This window comes from Copidosoma floridanum, unplaced genomic scaffold (genome assembly GCF_036245765.1).
Source record: "Copidosoma floridanum isolate Cflo_tuat_1 unplaced genomic scaffold, Cflo_Japanese_pri ptg000029l, whole genome shotgun sequence".
NCBI classification, from domain to species: Eukaryota; Metazoa; Arthropoda; class Insecta; order Hymenoptera; family Encyrtidae; genus Copidosoma; species Copidosoma floridanum.
In genome coordinates, this window is record NW_028321906.1 from 3877896 (window position 1) to 3897150 (window position 19255).

The 19255-nt window shown below is 32.9% G+C and overlaps 1 protein-coding gene across 1 annotated transcript in view; it reads left to right on the forward strand.

Annotated features, from left to right (window-relative positions):
• Positions 1-560: 560 nt before the first annotated feature.
• Positions 561-19255, forward strand: part of LOC106637636 (uncharacterized) — a 155696-nt gene continuing 137001 nt past the window's right edge. Inside the window, exon 1 of the mRNA XM_089596078.1 lies at positions 561-674. Within this exon, the coding sequence (XP_089452204.1) occupies positions 587-674 (88 nt within the window). The 5' untranslated portion in view covers positions 561-586. The remainder of the gene's footprint in view (positions 675-19255) is intronic.

Consider the following 19255-nt stretch of genomic DNA (forward strand, 5'->3'; position numbering starts at 1 on the left):
CTATCTAACTTTTGGTCTAGACTAGTGCCAAGATATAGTTTATGAAATTTGATATAGTCTTAGTATTAATATTCTATTTAGAAACATTGGCTGAGTTTCGTCGATCAAGTATTCTTAAAACCTCAAAAAAGTATCGTTTCAACGTTGCAAGTTGCTCGAGCAGGAAAAATATTTTTATTGATGTACGCTTTGAAGTGAACGAACAATTAAAGTTTTATTGAAAATCAATTTCTTAAATTTTTTGTCGTTTTTATCATTTAAGCTTCAACTATATAACGATTTCTCATATACAAGAACTTTTTTGTGTGCGTGATATCGGTCAGGATTGCTTCCATAGATATTTAAATCTATTTGTATCGATACGCGTTTGTTTTAACGAATGTACCTTTACATATTTATTTCTTATATACTGCACGGGTTTTTGAGTTAATAAACTCAATTATAATGCTTCTAAAATATTAACATTTTTTTTTATGTACACCGCATTTTTGTTTGATATGTTATGATTTTTCTTAATATTGTATAGTTTTCTTCACAGCTTAAGTTACTACAAATTTTGGAGTACCTGAGAATTAGATAACGCTGAATGTGGTCTCTTCTTAAGGAATTCAAGCATAACTTATTTGGACTTTCGTTACAGCTGGGGCATCTTTCCATCTTTCGTCGAGGAATCAGTGAGTACGCTTACATTTTTTTACTGTAAAGATTAATTTTTTTAGTATTTATTTGATTAACTCCATCATAATACTATTTATCAAGAAAGTAGTAGTTTTTATACCTGGTTACGTATGGCTTGCCCATGTTGAATGCACATCAGGGGCGAACCCTATTTTTCCTACCGAGGGCACACCCAGCCCTCAAAAATGCCCAAGGTAGGAAAAATTATTTATCCCTTGTCATTGCTAGTTTAGACGATAAATGCAGCACAAGTCACTCGTCCGCTACGTATATTAAAAGTACCATTTTTCGTTATTTTCACGTATCATAATAGTTAAAAATATCTCAGCTTTATAACACGTAAAAAAGCAGAAAAACAGAATATGTGTGTATGAATGTTCATACACACATATTCGCATATATAGACGTAAGAGGGCATCAGAGGTTCAAAACAGCAAATCTCGCGTAATCTGGAGGTAAAATAGTACAGCAGCGGCTAAGGCATGAGGTTAGCCAGTTGGCAAGCTCTGCTCGTCCCTTTAAGCTAAGTTTTTTAAGTTGCTAGCTTCTATTCGCTGTGTGCAAGGTCAGTGCTGTCACCATTTTGCCGGACATTTCATGATAAAGTAAATGGGAGAAAATGACGCGGCTACCACTAGCGGATTTGCCGGACAATTCTATAAGACCGCATGTAAAAGTGACATGAAGCGCCAGCACTCCCCTCAACCACTTGCACACAGAAAATAATCATGCTTCTTTTAGTCACTCTTTTGTCGCTTACTTTCTCTGTCTCCCACTCTCTTTCACTATATATATCTTACTTTTTTCGGCTCATCACACTTTCGCTTTTTTGTGGTAATTTACCTTATTACGAGTTAAATTAAATTGCAATCGTAAAAGGGGTTACATAGGTTCAATTGAAGAGAATAATACTGTTTATGTTTTTAAGCATTGTTGAGTCACCCATAATACTATTGTATTCAATTTAAAATTGTGATAAAGTTTGTAACGTTGCATTTTTAGCCCCGAACCGACGTTTTCACGTCGACGCGAAGCCGCCCCAATACAATGCACTAAAACACCTCCGATCACATATGACACCTAAAACAACAAAATTCTGCGACCCAATACTGTCTCAAACGCCTTGGCTTGGCTCAGCTCTGCTCTCCCGATGTAGACTCTTACCTAGAGGAGGCCCTGTCGCGGACTGTTCGTCGGGAGGCGGACAGTTCCCGAGGAAAATGACCAGGATGAAAATATTTCACTCATACAAATAAATACACCAACACGAATTTCACTTTTAGACTACTCTCTATTTCATTTACAATAGATGAACACTTCTAAAGAATCGACGCTACCTCCAGCACTAACTCGCAATTCGCAGTACATACATACTTTTGCTCTCATACCCCGCATACCTACACCTACACGCACACGCACACACTCAAAGTTCCTGCACTCGACCTAGAGAATGGTTCGCTCCGACGTTACGACAACCCGGTTCGATCACGAGAGCACTTGGCCATAACAAAACGCCTTCGATCCCGAGCTACCTTACGCATCAACTCGATGACGAGAACACACACTACATATCCTCTCTTGGTCCGCAGGGTGTCCTATCGGCGGCCTCACCAGCTAGTGTGCCGAGTCTCAGATGATGCTGCGAACGTGTACACTTATTGTCACAAGGAGTCCTTACCATCGGCCTTACCCACCAGTTTACCAAGTCTCAGACAACGCTGCGAACAGTTACACACACACTCACACACACACACACTACGATGTCCTACCGCAACGGTCAGCCGTCAACACTTCGCTTCGAATAAACACACGCACTACGTCCTACCGCAGCGAACCGTCGACCTCTCGCCAACTGCCGAGACTCAGACAACGCTTCGCTTTGAATACCCACACACACACTCTTTCTAACACGCAGTGCTACAGTTTCCCGTCATTTCGAATGCATCGACTCACTCGCGATTCAAGCGATCACGCCCACCAAGCTGTTTTCCCCGGCCCGAACGTCTTCCTCTCGAACAAACTAATTCTCGCTCTCTCACTCTTTTAGTAACTTCGTCCCCCCTCCCTCGCGTACACATCTTAATCTTCTCTTCAACCACGAAAAAAGCCACGAAAAAAGACACAGTACCAGCAACCACACACGCTCATCCACACGCCCGCTTTTTACCCTTATCCTCGACACATCCTACACTCGACAACCTCACCTCGAAGCCACACATACTATGTCTCTCTCCCTCACTTACCCACTAGTCGCTAACTTTACCACGCACTACGCGAAATATCTCTAGACCACCATCTTCAGGGTAGATGCCGGCGTCGTGTCTTCTCGATGTCGCCCACTGCCATCCTACTTCTCGTAATTGCGTAGTCTTTAGCCAGGCTGCAGATGATGCCTCGATACTGCCTCGAAATCTCTTCTATCTCTTTCTTTTCCCTACTTCTCTCATACGACCTAGCTCGCACACGTCTCGTTTCCCCCTTAACTATACGTATATATATATATATATATATATATATATGTATGTATACATACACTCCTTATATTCCCGGCGCATTACAATTTTACCAAAGACACAGTAACAATACAATCAATAATTACAATAATCGCTACAAATCGACAACCCATCTATTTTCCCACCGACCAACAGACTCACACTAAAATGTACAAGTAGATATACCTGCGCACACAGTGTTCACGTTAACACCACTTACAGTCCTTTAATTACACAGTTTTTTTTATTATTCTCCTTTTTCCCGCTCGCACTTCTCTTTGCTCATCCTCACTGGCTATATCTTTTCGTCATCCTCTCCTCTTTCCTCGCATGAAACATAACGAAACACAAACACAAGTACACAGGGCATTAAAACGAGCCTAAAACATCAAATTTTACATAGAGTCGAGTTTTGGTGTTTTCGGCTCCAAATGAAAAATGATCTCATTATAAGTTTGTTGTAGATATGTGCTTTTCAATGTATGCACGTTTTATAAAAAATGATCTATTTATTATTAATTTTATACGTATATAAATTCCACGGGCGCAAGATTTATAACAAATGCAGTTAGTGTTGTGATGCTTACATAATGCCCATAAAATATTAATAAGTGTTGACAGGACTTTATTTATGAACTGCAAAATTTTTAACTGATGAAAATATATTTCAGATATTTTTGTTGTTTTTTGCAAATTGATTTCAGAGTTTGAAACTTTCGAATATTTTAATTTATCCTTATGAAAAAATACTTTATAAAGAACATTTTTGAAAAGATTATTTATTTAACTTAGAAATAGTAGTTTCATCTAATAGTTTGTAAAACTTTCTAGTTTCAAGGTGTTTTCTTACACATACACTCCATCGTATTATGACGGTTAAATAACCTTTATTCCTTAAACTTTTTATGTCAATAAAATAACATACATTTGATCAGGATTCAACAATTTTCTGTTTTTTTCTAAACCTGATTTAGAAGAATGAATATTTTTGCTAGTTATCGCTCTTATTATTGTTATTATTAGAGCTTGTACTGTACTACTATCTAATTCTAGTGCACAATATAGTTATTTGTTGTATCCTCATAGATACTCAAATACTTGAAAGGATGAAAACTAAAATTTAAAACCTTGTAAGAAATATAGGACAATAAGTATTTTTTGCTGAAAACAGTGTCACAATGCTTGGATATAAATCCCAGTTAAAAACGACTGTAAAAAATTTTTAACTAATGAATTAACCCTGCTGGAATTAAACAAACTTGGGCTACACAAAAGCACGACAAGAACTACATCTTATATCTTGTCAAGACAAACTAACTAAGGACTAAACATATCCAATGAATCTCATGTGTAGGTTGTGGCTGAATATAATAAGAGAGAAATTGTCGCGGGAGATATTTCTGTTAGTGTGTGATGTAAAGGAGAATCGTAAGCTCTTATTGTCCCTATTGTGTTATATTAATGAATTGACTTGACAAATAAAAAATCTATTATCAATATGATCAAGCAGGAATAGCCGAGCTATCAAAGATATAGTCTTTTAGAGGATAATGAATTATAATAATTTACCTGTTTGGTGTGAGTCTTATAGTATTCAAATTTTTTTTTGTACATCCCACCGAAATTTTGTGCATTTTGCTCCAATTTCACGACAGAAACAGCCTAATAACAGTCCTACGCCAGATGTGCAACTCTACTGAGGGATTGCGCTTATTGTACAAATTAACTGTTATAAATTTGTTTTGTGCATGCAGGGGACCGTTGCATGAGCAAATACCAATGACAACGTGCATGATACGCATATTAAAAAAGTTTAAATCTCAATACTCAAGATAAAACTATAACTGAAATTTTTTTTAAATAAATTATTTAAATTTCATTATTGTATAATGTATTTAGTAATATACATTAGCGTTAGAATAAGATACTATACATTTTTACAATAACTTGATTTGTTGAGTCAGTATTTTGATAAGAGAGTGAATCATTTAAAATGTCTGAGTCGTATACCAATTTTTTTTTTATTTTATTTTATTCTTTTTTTTAATACAATCTCAAGACAAGAAGTCTCGACGTTAGGGGTATAGTTTATATTATATTCCATACAAGATCTTAGAAAGTCTTGGTCTTGAGTTCCTTTTTTTAATTAATATTTACATTTTTAGATACAACTGGTTTACAAAAGTGCCTTTTTTTTTCCCGTGCCAAAAGTATAATCATCGCTTACGAAGACACAAGAATAAATTATTTGCAAAACTTCACGTCAGATTCAGCTCAATTTTGATTTTTTGTTTCGTTCTTATACCAAAACCTAACATTTTACATACAGAAAATTTTATTTAAGGGACAAATTTACTGGCGCAAAGATTGCGGATCCCGAAAAACTATAATAAGCTTTTTGCAACTAACTTTTAAGTTGTAAATTTTCTATATTTTTATTTATTCTTTTAGAAACGTTTTCATACTTAGGAAATTGGAGAAAACATTGTAAACATAAATAATTAAGCCTTTCTCATTCTTTATATGGTTTTGATTAAAAATGTTTGTGTAGTTAAAGGAAGATGTACACCTCATAAAAATCCAACTTTTTTGTCCGACATATTTTGACCCAAGTTTGAACTCCCATGATTTAGAAGATTATAAATATTTGAAAACATTAAAAAAAAAGGTTTGCCCATACTGAAATAAAGTTGACATCGTAATGCAAAGTTATATAATGCAAAAGTTGTTGATAATAAGTAGAAATCTACTCACACGTCCTTTTAGTTGAAATGAACAAAAACAAAGTAATCAATAATTTGTAAGAACCAATTTTAAGTATCCATCAAATGTTGTAAAACATTGTATGTAATGATTATTTTATGAGTAATTTTAGTTGCCCCATAAAGATTGCTGACAACTTTGTTTTTGTTTATAAGTTGTAGATCTTATGAAAATACAAATTAAAATTTTTTTCCAAGACTTCCTTTATACCCTTAAAATTTAAGAAAATATTTTAACACATGAAAAAGTCAGTTTGTTCATTACAGCTCATGTTTAAGATTAATCCATAGTTAAGGACAGATACCAATCTTGTTGCTTTACGTTTCTGTAATACATATTTGTACATAGAATATGATTATTATCATCTAAATAAAAATACTTTGCAAAAGTATTTGGTTCATAATAGTTTGTAGAATATAGCGCTTGGCCCTGATTGACCTACCATATCAGCTGTGGAATGTTTGTAACGTATTTTATGCCTATAGGTGAATTTTTACGTTACAAATGAAGCTAAAATCCCATTTATAAGAGTAAACTTGTTTACGTGCAAATTAAAATAATATGCGGATAATTAATCAAGCAATTTTGTCTACAGTTCTATTGGCTTTATGAAAAGTAAAAACAATGTAACTTTAATGTTGTGTATCCTCAAAATGGCAAGCTAAATTGGCATTGGAAAAGGTAATTGATTAAAAAATTAGTCAAGTCTCTGTAACAGGCAAATAAAACAAATTGTAAATACTTCTTCTGAAGAATTTAGATTCAATCTAATTAAAGATGTTGATTAACGTTAGTAAATTTCGGTACTTGTTATTTTATATACGATAGTTAATTTATTTTTGACCTGAATTTATTAATGACACATATACGAGTACATACCTTCAGGCAGCATGACTTCTGAAATATTCCAATCTTCGTAACGTTTGCAAAGTGTTGGGATATAACCGTATGAAAAAAAAAACAAAAACAAAAAAAAAGGAAAAAATTAAGCTAACATTTAAAAATTGCTTAACGGTAGGCATGTGTACGTGTAGTGCTATGAGAGTGGCATATTTTAAAGATACATAAGTGATAACGCGAGTACTGCGGCACTCAATGTGTGTTACAAAATTGTGGGGGAGATATGGCGCGTGTCAGCAGAGTGACTACGTATAATAGTCGAAATTTACATTCTTAAGATTAATTGTTAGTTTGTTAATTACGCTGAAAATGTATAATTTTAGTAAATTATAATCTTAGTAATAATAACAATATTTTATCATACGGCTGGCTACAAGTCATTTGAAACAATACGTTCATTGCAACATAAAATCCCAAGGGCAGAAAGTAGAAATACCATGGGCTAGAGCTTGATGTGTAGTAACAAAAAATAAAATTAATAGCAAAATAGCTGTTTATGTAACAAAGGCAGAAAAGACGATTTCCCGCACGAGTCATGATTGACTCGCATGAGTCGCTGGAGTTGACGGGAACGAGTGCCAGTTGACCACACAAGTGCGTAGCACGAGTGTGATCGCAATGCACGAGTTACCGTCACCAGCCACGAGTGCGAGTCTATCACACGAGTGTGGAAAATCGTCCGTACGAGTTGTGTACAATATTTTTTGCAATAAGTGTGAGGAAAATAGAAAGTATGTTGATGATTCGGAAGGAAGGTTGTAAGGGGTCCAGGGGTGGTAACCCCTAATGGAGGATCAGGGGGCGGAGCTTAGGCATACGATTGAAAAATATTAAACGATTGTTCAAAAAAAAAATTAAAAAAGTAATTTTATGCTTCAAAAATAAAAGCAGAAAGCGGATTAAGTAAAAATTTTAATTTAAAAACTGAACTTTGAATTACTTAAAAAGAAATATTTTAAAAGAATTTTACAAGTGTAACCAATTTCGTCAAAGGACCCCACACCAACCAAATGGAATTATGGTACCCAATTAAATGTTCTAAAATTATAATATGATACAATTTAATGGAATTAACAATGAAAGTCATTAAAAAAGAATTTTAGTTGAGAGTTGAGACTTACACCAGGTTGGGTTATGATAGTTGTACTCAAACGATATCTTAATTCGTTTCATGCGAGATTTATGGTATGTGAAAATATCTCTTCTGGTGTACGGAAATACCTTTGCCACACACCTTTTCCGCACACTGTGTGGCAAAAAACTTTTTCACACAATTTTGCTGCATACTGTGCAAAAAATATTTGCCGTACACTTTTTTCACACACTATGAGGGAAAATAAATTTTCCACACTAAAAATAGTGCATAAAACACCTATTTTCCGCGAACTAGTTTTTTTTTTTTATAATGTCGTGAAGAAAATTTAACTTATGAAATGCATATTATGTATGAATGAGTATGATGAATATTACTTAAATAAATAGCTGTATGAAGCGAATACGCGGTATATTGATGACGTTTGCTCTCACCATGTCCTAGTATACAATTTGAGCTTGGATCGTGTCTCTTAAGTCACGCTCCTATCGAATTCTGATTTCTTCACACGAAAAGAATCTATCCTCACTTCTTTGACAGCACTTCTTGAGCAACTTGTTAGACAGCATACCTATAGATATTATGGCCTTCTGACCAAAGCCGTAATAATAAACAGCCTTAAAGTGATTAGCCATGAGCTTGAACGATTCAGAACTCAGATTAATCACTTTAGAAGAAGGCCTTCGGAACAGCAGACAAAATGAACGAGAGCCCAAATTAGTCATAGAAGCTCATGGTTGACAGAGGCAGGTATAACGTATTATAATGCGTGTAATGTGTGTGTGTGGCTTCCTACAAACTTGTTGAGGCTGTATTAGATTTTCAGTTACATAGCTATATAAGCTCCGAAGATAAGTTCTTATTAGACAGATAAGTGAGAAACATAAGGCTTCTTCGTGTTTGAATCTATTTAGTTTTAAATCATGAAGTCCTTTAACTACAAATTATATATTTATGTTGTGTTCAAACACGTCTAAATATTTTAAATTTAAAATAATGCAAGCGCTGGGTCATCAAGTGCCTAAAACTTATCACTCCAGCGTTTTGAAACTTAACGAACATACAAAGTATTTCTATGATCCCATAAGTTATACTATATTAATTGTGCTATTTATAGCAGCACCCTAAAAATTAAACGAAATTTTTTAACATGAATTATTAGGTCGTTTATGAAAGTATTGCAGTATTATCTTAGTTTTATAATACATCAATGGTTTTCAACCTAATAATACAGAATCATAGAAAAAGTTTGAATATAATCTTAGTCTACTAATAACTATTAACTCATCAGTTGGAATAAAATTTATATAATGTTCTGACAAGTAACATTCTGATATTTTCAATTTATTAACTGTAGTTTCGAAAAAAAAATGTTTAAGTAATTTATCTTCACCAAAAGTATTTTTCTCAAATATGATGATTTGAAAGTAGTAGTTTTACTATCTTTTTCCCTTATGTTGCATGAAAACATTAATGTATAACTTGTTAAAGACAACGTAATAAATTACATTTATATGTTTGTTTTTCTCTCCTCTCATGGCTTTTCGTCCTCCTTCTGCTAGACTGTAGGTATAAAAAACAGTTAAAAATAATTATAAAATGTTTTTAATACATGAGTTATGAATAACTTAGATCTGAAATAATACGACTTAGAGAGTGATCCATGTATTTAGTAATATCTAGTGTTACTAAGGACATCGAGTTTTAAGTACTTTGATTCTTTTCTATCATATTTCAAAAGTAAGTGGGGTAATCTTTGAATTTCATTGTGTATTACAAGTAAGCAGGCACGAAATTAAATGCATAATATTGGCCAGTAAGAAATACAGAGTAAACTTATGTATATATATCATTTACAAGCTTGATCAATCACTTGCTGTTCATGATTATTATTCGTTTGATTAGGATCATGAGGATCAGGTACCACAAAGATATGCGAGCGGTCATCTGCTTGAGCATCTGCTTCTTATGCAGTGATCTAATTATTATATTCTGAGAAAATATCATTCCGCTGGATCATCCGCTTCTTGTACAATATTATTATCTATGTCAATAACCTGCAAAGGTGGATCTTCTGCTGGAGTATCTGTTTCTTGAAAAAAATTATCATCCCGTATGTGTCAGATGATGCCGTATATATTGTTCCACGTGTGGCAGACTGTGGTTGCACCACTAGAGCTTTATTAGCTTTAATTAAGATGTTTTGTGTCTCGATTAAAGTTTTTTCAGCAATAGAGAACCAATATTCCGTGGTCTTCCTCATCAGTCTAGTCTAGTCATCACAGGTACTCCCCAAGGCAAACAGCCAGTTTTCTTTTCTTCCGAGCATGTACACTTGTCCAAAAAAAAAAAATAAAATAATTGCTTTACCATAGAATTGTTGGTATACGAAACGGTCCATAAGCTATGTATAAGAAACATCAATTTATGATTTTAAAAAGTTACACGTTTTATAAGTCACTCGTACGTTTCTCTACTTTAACTGTTACTGAGATAAATGAAAATATTTAAAATTGACTGTCAAGACATTAAATGGCAAATACATTAACGTGGACAAAAACTATCGTATACCAAAAAATAAAATTTGAATTCCAACTTTATTCGAACCACACTACATAATATGTTCATAATTATTAAATTGTTACGTACAGTAAATAATTTTTTAAGAAAAGCTAAAAAAAATTTGAATACATTATGTTTTGTGGTAAAAGTAATGTTTAGAGTTTCTCAAGATGAGAGTTAAAATAACACGACGACCAATTTCGTCAACAGAGAAACAGAGTGTGAACAAGAAAACCGGAAAAGTAAAAATTTTACCATATTAAAAGTGTATAGACAAGCGATAGTTAAAAATGTAGCTAGACAATCATATACAACACTAAAAATAACATGGATGTGTACTTGGAGAATAGATTCATGACAGTTTCTAGAAAATGCCAAGATAGTACTTGTATGAAAAACTGGAGAATTGATAAGGCTTTCACCTCATAGCTAGGGATCGACACCGCGGGCACTGGAGAAGACAATATAAGCTGAGTTCGTCGGCTCGTGTTCGGTACTAAAAGGGGGTGATTTCTCAATAGCGAGTACTACCAACTCTAATTTCGCAACAGAGGCTTTCAGGACTACGGAGTCCTGCGTAGTCCCGATGTCCCACAACCAGCTCCTATTGTTTTAAAAGAAGGGAACGACATTTTGGTGTTACTTATCTCTTTTCGTCTTTTCTTGCATAGGTAAAAAACGTCCTATTCGCGGATTATCGTAGTTTGCTAAATTGGTCGGTTCCTCTATTATTGCGCTAATAATAATCTCAATGATTAAAGCCAGTAACAATTTCAACAGTGAAAATTGGCCAATCTGGTAAAAAATCAAAGAAGAGCAATTGGCGGTTCTGAATTTATTTCTCGATTGAATTGCTATTACTTATTGCTAATATATTGCACATAGCGTTTCCGGGGTAGGAAGTGTCACGGAGTATCGTGCACCATTTTTGCATATGTTTAACTGAATTACACAATATGATGTTTCTTTGTTTTGGTTGTTTGTGGCCGCACTAAAATAAGTGGTATGCGTGTGGTATGAATATTTAATGATGTTTGCCCTTGTTAACTTTATTCAACACTTAACAAATTAGTTAATTTTTAAAATAGATATATGGTGCACTGCTACTCGACGTTACATTAGCAAGCATATAATAAAGCTACGAAGACATTTGCTCGTCTTGTCCGGGTAAGATGGCTCAGACTTTATAATGCTCTAACATGTAAGCGAGCTGTTACATTTTTCTATTTGTTCCGGAGAAAATGGTGATACACCTGTCACAAACTCTTACTTAAGTACACCGATTTCCCATTAGTCAACTACCTGTTTTGAATTTCGTGTGTAAAGATAAATTTAAGACGATTTCATTAGACCATGGGTATGGCATTGGGATTATTCTTATTTATTTTTTTCCCCTTTGTATAGTCAAGGCTAAAAAGGGTAGCTTTGTTACCATTGTTATGCAACAAAATGCAGGTAGACCTCACTAAACCGAGTTGACACGAAAAACTTGGAATTTTCGGAAACATTTGGGGTTGACACTCTTCAGGGGAAGAACTACTCCCAATACCTTTATATAATTGAGCCAAGATCTGCTTATTTTATTGTTTCAAAGATTGAAGGTCTAACGTTCTCTTTTTTTCTCTTAGCGAAAAAATCGCCACAAAAGACTAAGAGAGAGATACTCGCTCGGCCCTTGGTGTTATCGATGTGCCTTGTGCCGTAACGCCTCGATCCAAGTTCCGATAAGCACTTCCTGCTTCTTTTTACTTTTTAAAACCTCTTCGTTTTCCTCCACTCTCTCGCATTTTGGAGCACGAGAACCTTTATTTAACAGTGGCAATGTGCACCTATTTATCTAGTCGTTAAAGAATACATTGTCGCAAAGTAACCGATTAAGCCTTAGTAACTATCCCCACTTGGCAATATCCAGCCAAAATATACCGGGATTCCCAAAAAAATTAATTGCAAGTTTATAAATATATATTTTATATACACATAATTCCATTTTATAGTATATATTATTTAATCATTTAAAAATTCATGACTCATATAAGAATAGCACTAAAAACAAAAACAGTAACAAAAATATAAACAACAACAATAATGGTAATAATGATTACCTTGAACGTGAGATCGTCACCTTGATTCTGAAATAGTATATTTTTAGGCTTTATGTTAACGTAGGTGATATCTCAATCATAAATATGATATATGACTGCTAAAGCGAGACGCACCGTATCCTCGCTGACCTAGTATTTTGAACTCCACCTCTGTTCGTTTTGATGCAGGATTAGCTCGCCACCTTTTAACTGCTCAGTTACTAGATAATCGTACTTGCTGTTATCCAGAACTTCAATTAATGTGACTACGTTTGTGTGGTCCTGACAGGTACTAAGTATGTCGATCTCATGCTTATACTGGTTTCCACGTTTGGTCATTATCCAAACTGCATAGCTGATCTTTGTTTTTCGATTTCTACAATGCTGGCACATGGAGAAAGAACCATTGCCTAGTACGTCACTTTTTTCGAGCTCGTATTTAAAGTAAAGACTGGACTCCTCATGAAACACATGGGCTTCAGAGTCTGAGTACCGACCGCTCAAGGGAGGCTGTGGCAATTTCGGCGAGTAGTTGGCCAGCAAATGATTACTTAATAGAATTAATGAGAAGATGTAGCCTTGTAAACATAAATTTATCTTAACTTATTCTCTGGTTATGTTAATTCGCACGATACAGATAAATAACTCAAGTGACAAAGCTCCTTAGGAGATGTTTGTTGAAGTTTCATAGCCGTATCTGATGGCACTCGTGTTATTAATCTTATCAGTAAAATTATTAGTATCGAGCTCATGGCTTAAAAGAGGTACTTTAGGTAGTAGGACCTTGCGCTTCGCCAGCACCTCCCAGTCAAATTAAACTTAGTTTTAAAATTTATGCTCTTTTAGCTTCTTTGCGCCCTTAGAACCACTTTCCAGATACCAGTCTGGATTTTTTACTAGTAAACATGTAATAAAGCTACGGACACTTTCCGACAATTTAGAAGGGTAGAATAAAATTAGTTGACTGTGTAGTTTTACTATCGGAGCAAAACAAACTAAAACAGTTTTAACGGGTAATCTGTAAATATATACTTCAAATACTATATATTTAAAAAACGACTTAATAAATCGTTGCATATAAGGGTGATTATTTTGGAAGTCTCTTTTACATAAAAATAATAAAAATCAAACATAATTATACAACAAAACAATTTTTAAATACTTTATTTTCAAAAGATAAATCAAGTCTAATTTATTTATGACCAATGTACCTACCTAGTATTAAAAATTATTGCTAATGTTTCTTCTAGATAAGAAATGTTACCGTTAAATGGTACGGAACCATCTATTAAAAAAAAGGCAAAACAAAAAAATATCAAAAAAATAAAATCCAACGAATAACAAGTATGATTTATAAATTATTATAATGCATTATTAAAAACGTTGGAATCGACGAAGATACCAAACAATAAATTACAATGCATTCTTCATTTTACTGGATACATATATGTCGTTTGTATTTTCATAGTATATCTAAAATTAAATAAAAATCCCTTATAATTACTGAAGAAGCTTATAGGTTATCCAAGATAATTTACGTAGTTCAATGTTACTATTAATTTTTTACTTAGAATTCAATTCTTAATTTTTAATGATGTATTAACAATATGTTAATGTTAAAATATTGAAAGAAATAAGATTCCTATGAACTCAAGTCGAGTAAGAAATTTTGTTTAGATCTGTAGATATAATACGATATATTGAAAATAAAATACTTACATTTTATGAAAGGAATTTTTTGTAGCATCTTGCACTGATTACTAGATTTTGTATAAGCACTAATTGAAACAATGAAATGTACTATGGTATAGTCAGAAAATCAATAATGTTTTACGATTTTAGAAAAAATTTTAAATTTTGGTTTTAAGATTAGTCTTAGCCATAGTTTGATATTCCTCACCACTTGAATTAAGATAGTAAGTAGTACAACAGTTTTGATTTATACAGAGTACACAAATGTAAGACTTATAAACCTTGTATGATTTATAGGCCCTACAATGCTCGTTTTGTCGAAACGACTTGTTTGTTTAATCCTCTTGGTTTTTTGACTTGTGTGCTTATTATTTTCAACATTTAAATAAAGGATGTGTGTATCAAAAATTAGATTAGGTTGAAAGGTTGTTTGCACTTTGTGCCAAGTAATAATTATTTATCCGCACATGTACCTAATTAAGTAAACGTAACGTTAGGATTGCTAAATTCCTACGCTGATTTGTTTACTTAACGCTGCCTCGCCGCTTGATTGTATGATATGTTTCAGTTAATTCTTTTACAAGTTGTCTTAGCCATTCCTCTCAATAATTTCACCGGGACCTAAGTGTTCTAACGCCATAATGAAATAATTTATCAATAGAAAAAGACTTTGGTCTCTCAAGTGAGTTGGTCTCTCAATCATCTATGACAAAAAGAGAAAAAGGAAAAAACGATCAATAGTGATTAATCTGAAGCTTAGATCCAGTGTGCCGAAAAAGTTGTTATGACTCATCGGCCTAATGACCTGGACAGAACTAGACTATAAAATAAAATAAACGTGGTTGCAACTCGATTATGAGATAAAATCGACAAGGACGCAACTCAACCATGAGACATAATGTCCGAGACGCAACTCAACCCTTTTTGTGTACATTGAACGCAACTTGACGATTGCCGCAGTGATTTTGATAGTTAGTTCAGTGGTTTTAGCATCGAATATTGTAAATTTATCCTAGTAAATAGAAAGAAAAAGCAAAATTTATTTTCTCAAAATCATGTACACACCATTGACTTGCAGGCAAACTCGTTCGGTGGGTCTGGCCTCCTCGTCAGTATTCTCAGGTGCTGGCCGTTTCCTTCTGACTATAAATGTCAAACAGAATCACAAAATTATTTGATAGTACTTATATTGATAACGGGATAGAGTGGGGACACGTGTCTGAATAATTTTTACATTGCCTGTACCTTTCACTCATAATTAAGGAATTATTAATGATAGTAATTATATAACTTAAAGTTAAAAATTAATGATGAAATTGAATTCTAAAGAAAACATGATAATCTGAGAAGAAACAGATAACTTTTTACATTGGTGATACAAGTTGTAAAGGTGGGTCTACTTTTTGTGAGATTTTTACTTATTATAAAGTTTTAATGCAAAGCTGTTTTGTCGATGGCACGTTCTAGTATTTTATAACTTTAAATCACAACGGGTATATTTAGTTATCAAACAATTTAATTACTATTAGAGTCAGATGAAATTCTTAGAGACGAATCTTTATTTACTGGATGCAACTCAAACCTTTCTCAATATTTTAATATTAAAATTAAATCTATAATCAAAAATAATATGTAAAAACGGGAAATTATTTATCGTTGAAGAATAATTAATAAATTACGTACGTTTAAAACCAATCAATAACATATGAGATTTAAATTTAAATAAAGCTTTTTTATCTTGTTACATAAAAGCATCAGAGTTGGTTTTCATTCGGAAAAAATTAATTTATTGAATATTTAAATGCTTTTAATACTAAGTTTTCAATTTTTTACGATTTCAAGTGTGAAAGTGTTTTGATTTTTTGTTGTTCTTATTGAATAAATACGTAATGTATCAATCAGATATCTTTTTGTCTGTCAGGTTATAACTATATGCACTGCTCGAGATAACAACTCCTTTAAATTAATAGACTTCATATTAGTTAATTTAAGAATCATTATGTTGAGGTATGAAGTGTATCTTTCATGAAAATTCTTGATTACGTAACATTTTGTAAGACATCGTACTACTTTCTCTAAATCCTTCAAATGATCTTTTTAACACCGATATAGAGGCTTTACTGATGTGTTGGTTTCACCCCAAAAAAGCCCCTTGAGATACATAAATCACATAAAAAATCTACTAATCATTTTAAAAACTAGAATTGTGGTTTTTCAGTATCTTAAATACTGTGCTAGCTAAAAAGCCTGAGACAAAAACTTGACACCTCACAGTTATGTGGGCTTAGAAATAAATATACGGTTTTAGTCTCTAAAAATTAGTAAAAAAAAGTTAGGATCCTTAAAAATAAGATTTGTTGGTGTAATCAATGTAAAATTTTTATTCAGTATTCCATAATACATTTTTTAACCGTGTCATGTATAATAAAAATAACAATACCTAAGACAGAATTTTCCTAAGATTAAACACAACAATAATTATTGTAAAAACCATATAATTTAAAATCCCAGATAGAAACGACTGTAAAAAATTTTTAACTTATGAGTTAACCCTGCTGGGATTAAACAAACTTGGGCTACACAAAAGCACGACAAGAACTACATCTTATATCTTGACAAGACATACTAACTAAGGACTGAACACATCTAATGAATCTGATGGGTAGGTTGTTGCTGAATATAATAAGAGAGCATATATTCCATACAAGATCTTAGAAAGTCTTGGTCTTGAGTTCCTTTTTTTAATTAATATTTACATTCTTAGATACAACTGGTTTACAAAAGTTCCTTATTTTTTTCCGTGCCAAAAGTATAATCATCGCTTACGAAGACACAAGAATAAATTATTTGCAAAACTTCACGTCAGATTCAGCTCAATTTTGATTTTTTGTTTAGTTCTTATACCACAAGCTAACTTTTAACATCCAGAAAATTTTATTTAAGGGAAAAATTTACTGGCGCAAAGATTGCGTATCCCGAGAAACTATGATAAGCTTTTTGCAACTAACTTTTAAGTTGTAAATTTTCTATATTTTTATTTATTCTTTTAGAAACGTTTTCATACTTAGGAAATTAGAGAAAACATTGTAATTATAAAAAATTAAGCCTTTCTCATTCTTTATATAGTTTTGATTAAAAGTGTTTGTGTAGTTAAAGAAAGAAGTACACCTCATACAAATCCAACTTTTTTGTCCGACATATTTTGACCCAAGTTTGAACTCCCATGATTTAGAAGATTATAAATATTTGAAAACAATAAAAAAAAAGAAGGTTTGCCCATACTAAAATAAAGTTGATATCGTAATGCAAAGTTATATAATGCAAAAGTTGTTGATAATAAGTAGAAATCTACTCACACGTCCTTTTAGTTGAAATGAACAAAAACAAAGTAATCAATAATTTGTAAGAACCAATTTTAAGTATCCATCAAATGTTGTAAAACATTGTATAGAATGATTATTTGATGAGTAATTTTAGTTGCCCCATAAAGATTGCTGACAACTTTGTTTTTGTTTATAAGTTGTAGATCTTATGAAAATACAAATTTTAAAATTTTTTTCCAAGACTTCCTTTATACCCTTAAAATTTAAGAAAATATTTTAACACATGAAAAAGTCAGTTTGTTCATTACAGCTCATGTTTAAGATTAATCCAAAGTTAAGGACAGTTACCAATCTTGTTGCTTTACGTTTCTGTAAGACATATTTGTACATAGAATATGATTATTATCATCTAAATAAAAATACTTTGCAAAAGTATTTAGTTTATAATAGTTTGTAGAATATTGCGCCTGGCCCTGATTGACCTACCAAATCAGCTGTGGAATGTTTGTAACGTATTTTATGCCTATAGGTGAATTTTTACGTTACAAATGAAGCTAAAATCCCATTCATAAGAGTAAACTTGTGCACGTGCAAATTAAAATAATATGCGGATAATTAATCAAGCAATTTTGTCTACAGTTCTATTGGCTTTATGAAAAGTAAAAACAATGTAACTTTAATGTTGTGTATCCTCAAAATAGCAAGCTGAATTGGCATTGGAAAAGGTAATTGATTAAAAAATTAGTCAAGTCTCTGTAACAGGCAAATAAAACAAATTGTAAATACTTCTTCTGAAAAATTTGGATTCAATCTAATTAAAGATGTTGATTAACGTTAGTAAATTTCGGTACTCGTTATTTTATATACGATAGTTAATTTATTTTTTACCTGAATTTATTAATGACACATATACGAGTACATACCTTCAGGCAGCATGACTTCTAAAATATTCCAATCTTCGTAACGTTTGCAAAGTGTTGGGATATAACCGTATGAAAAAAAAAACAAAAACAAAAAAAAAAGGAAAAAATTAAGCTAACATTTACAAATTGCTTAACGGTAGGCATGTGTACGTGTAGTGCTATGAGAGTGGCATATTTTAAAGATACATAAGTGATAACGCGAGTACTGCTGCACTCAATGTGTGTTACAAAATTGTGGGGGAGATATGGCGCGTGTCAGCAGAGCGACTACGTATAATAGTCGAAATTTACATTCTTAAGATTAATTGTTAGTTCGTTAATTACGCTGAAAATGTATAATTTTAGTAAATTATAATCTTAGTAATAATAACAATATTTTATTATACGGCTGGCTACAAGTCATTTGAAACAATACATTCATTGCAACATAAAATCCCGAGGGCAGAAAGTAGAAATACCATGGGCTAGAGCTTGATGTGTAGTAACAAAAAATAAAATTAATAGCAAAATAGCTGTTTATGTAACAAAGGCAGAAAAGACGATTTCCCGCACGAGTCATGATTGACTCGCATGAGTCGCTGGAGTTGACGGGAACGAGTGCCAGTTGACCACACAAGTGCGTAGCACGGGTGTGATCGCAATGCACGAGTTACCGTTACCAGCCACGAGTGCGAGTCTATCACACGAGTGTGGAAAATCGTCCGTACGAGTTGTGTACAATATTTTTCGCAATAAGTGTGAGGAAAAT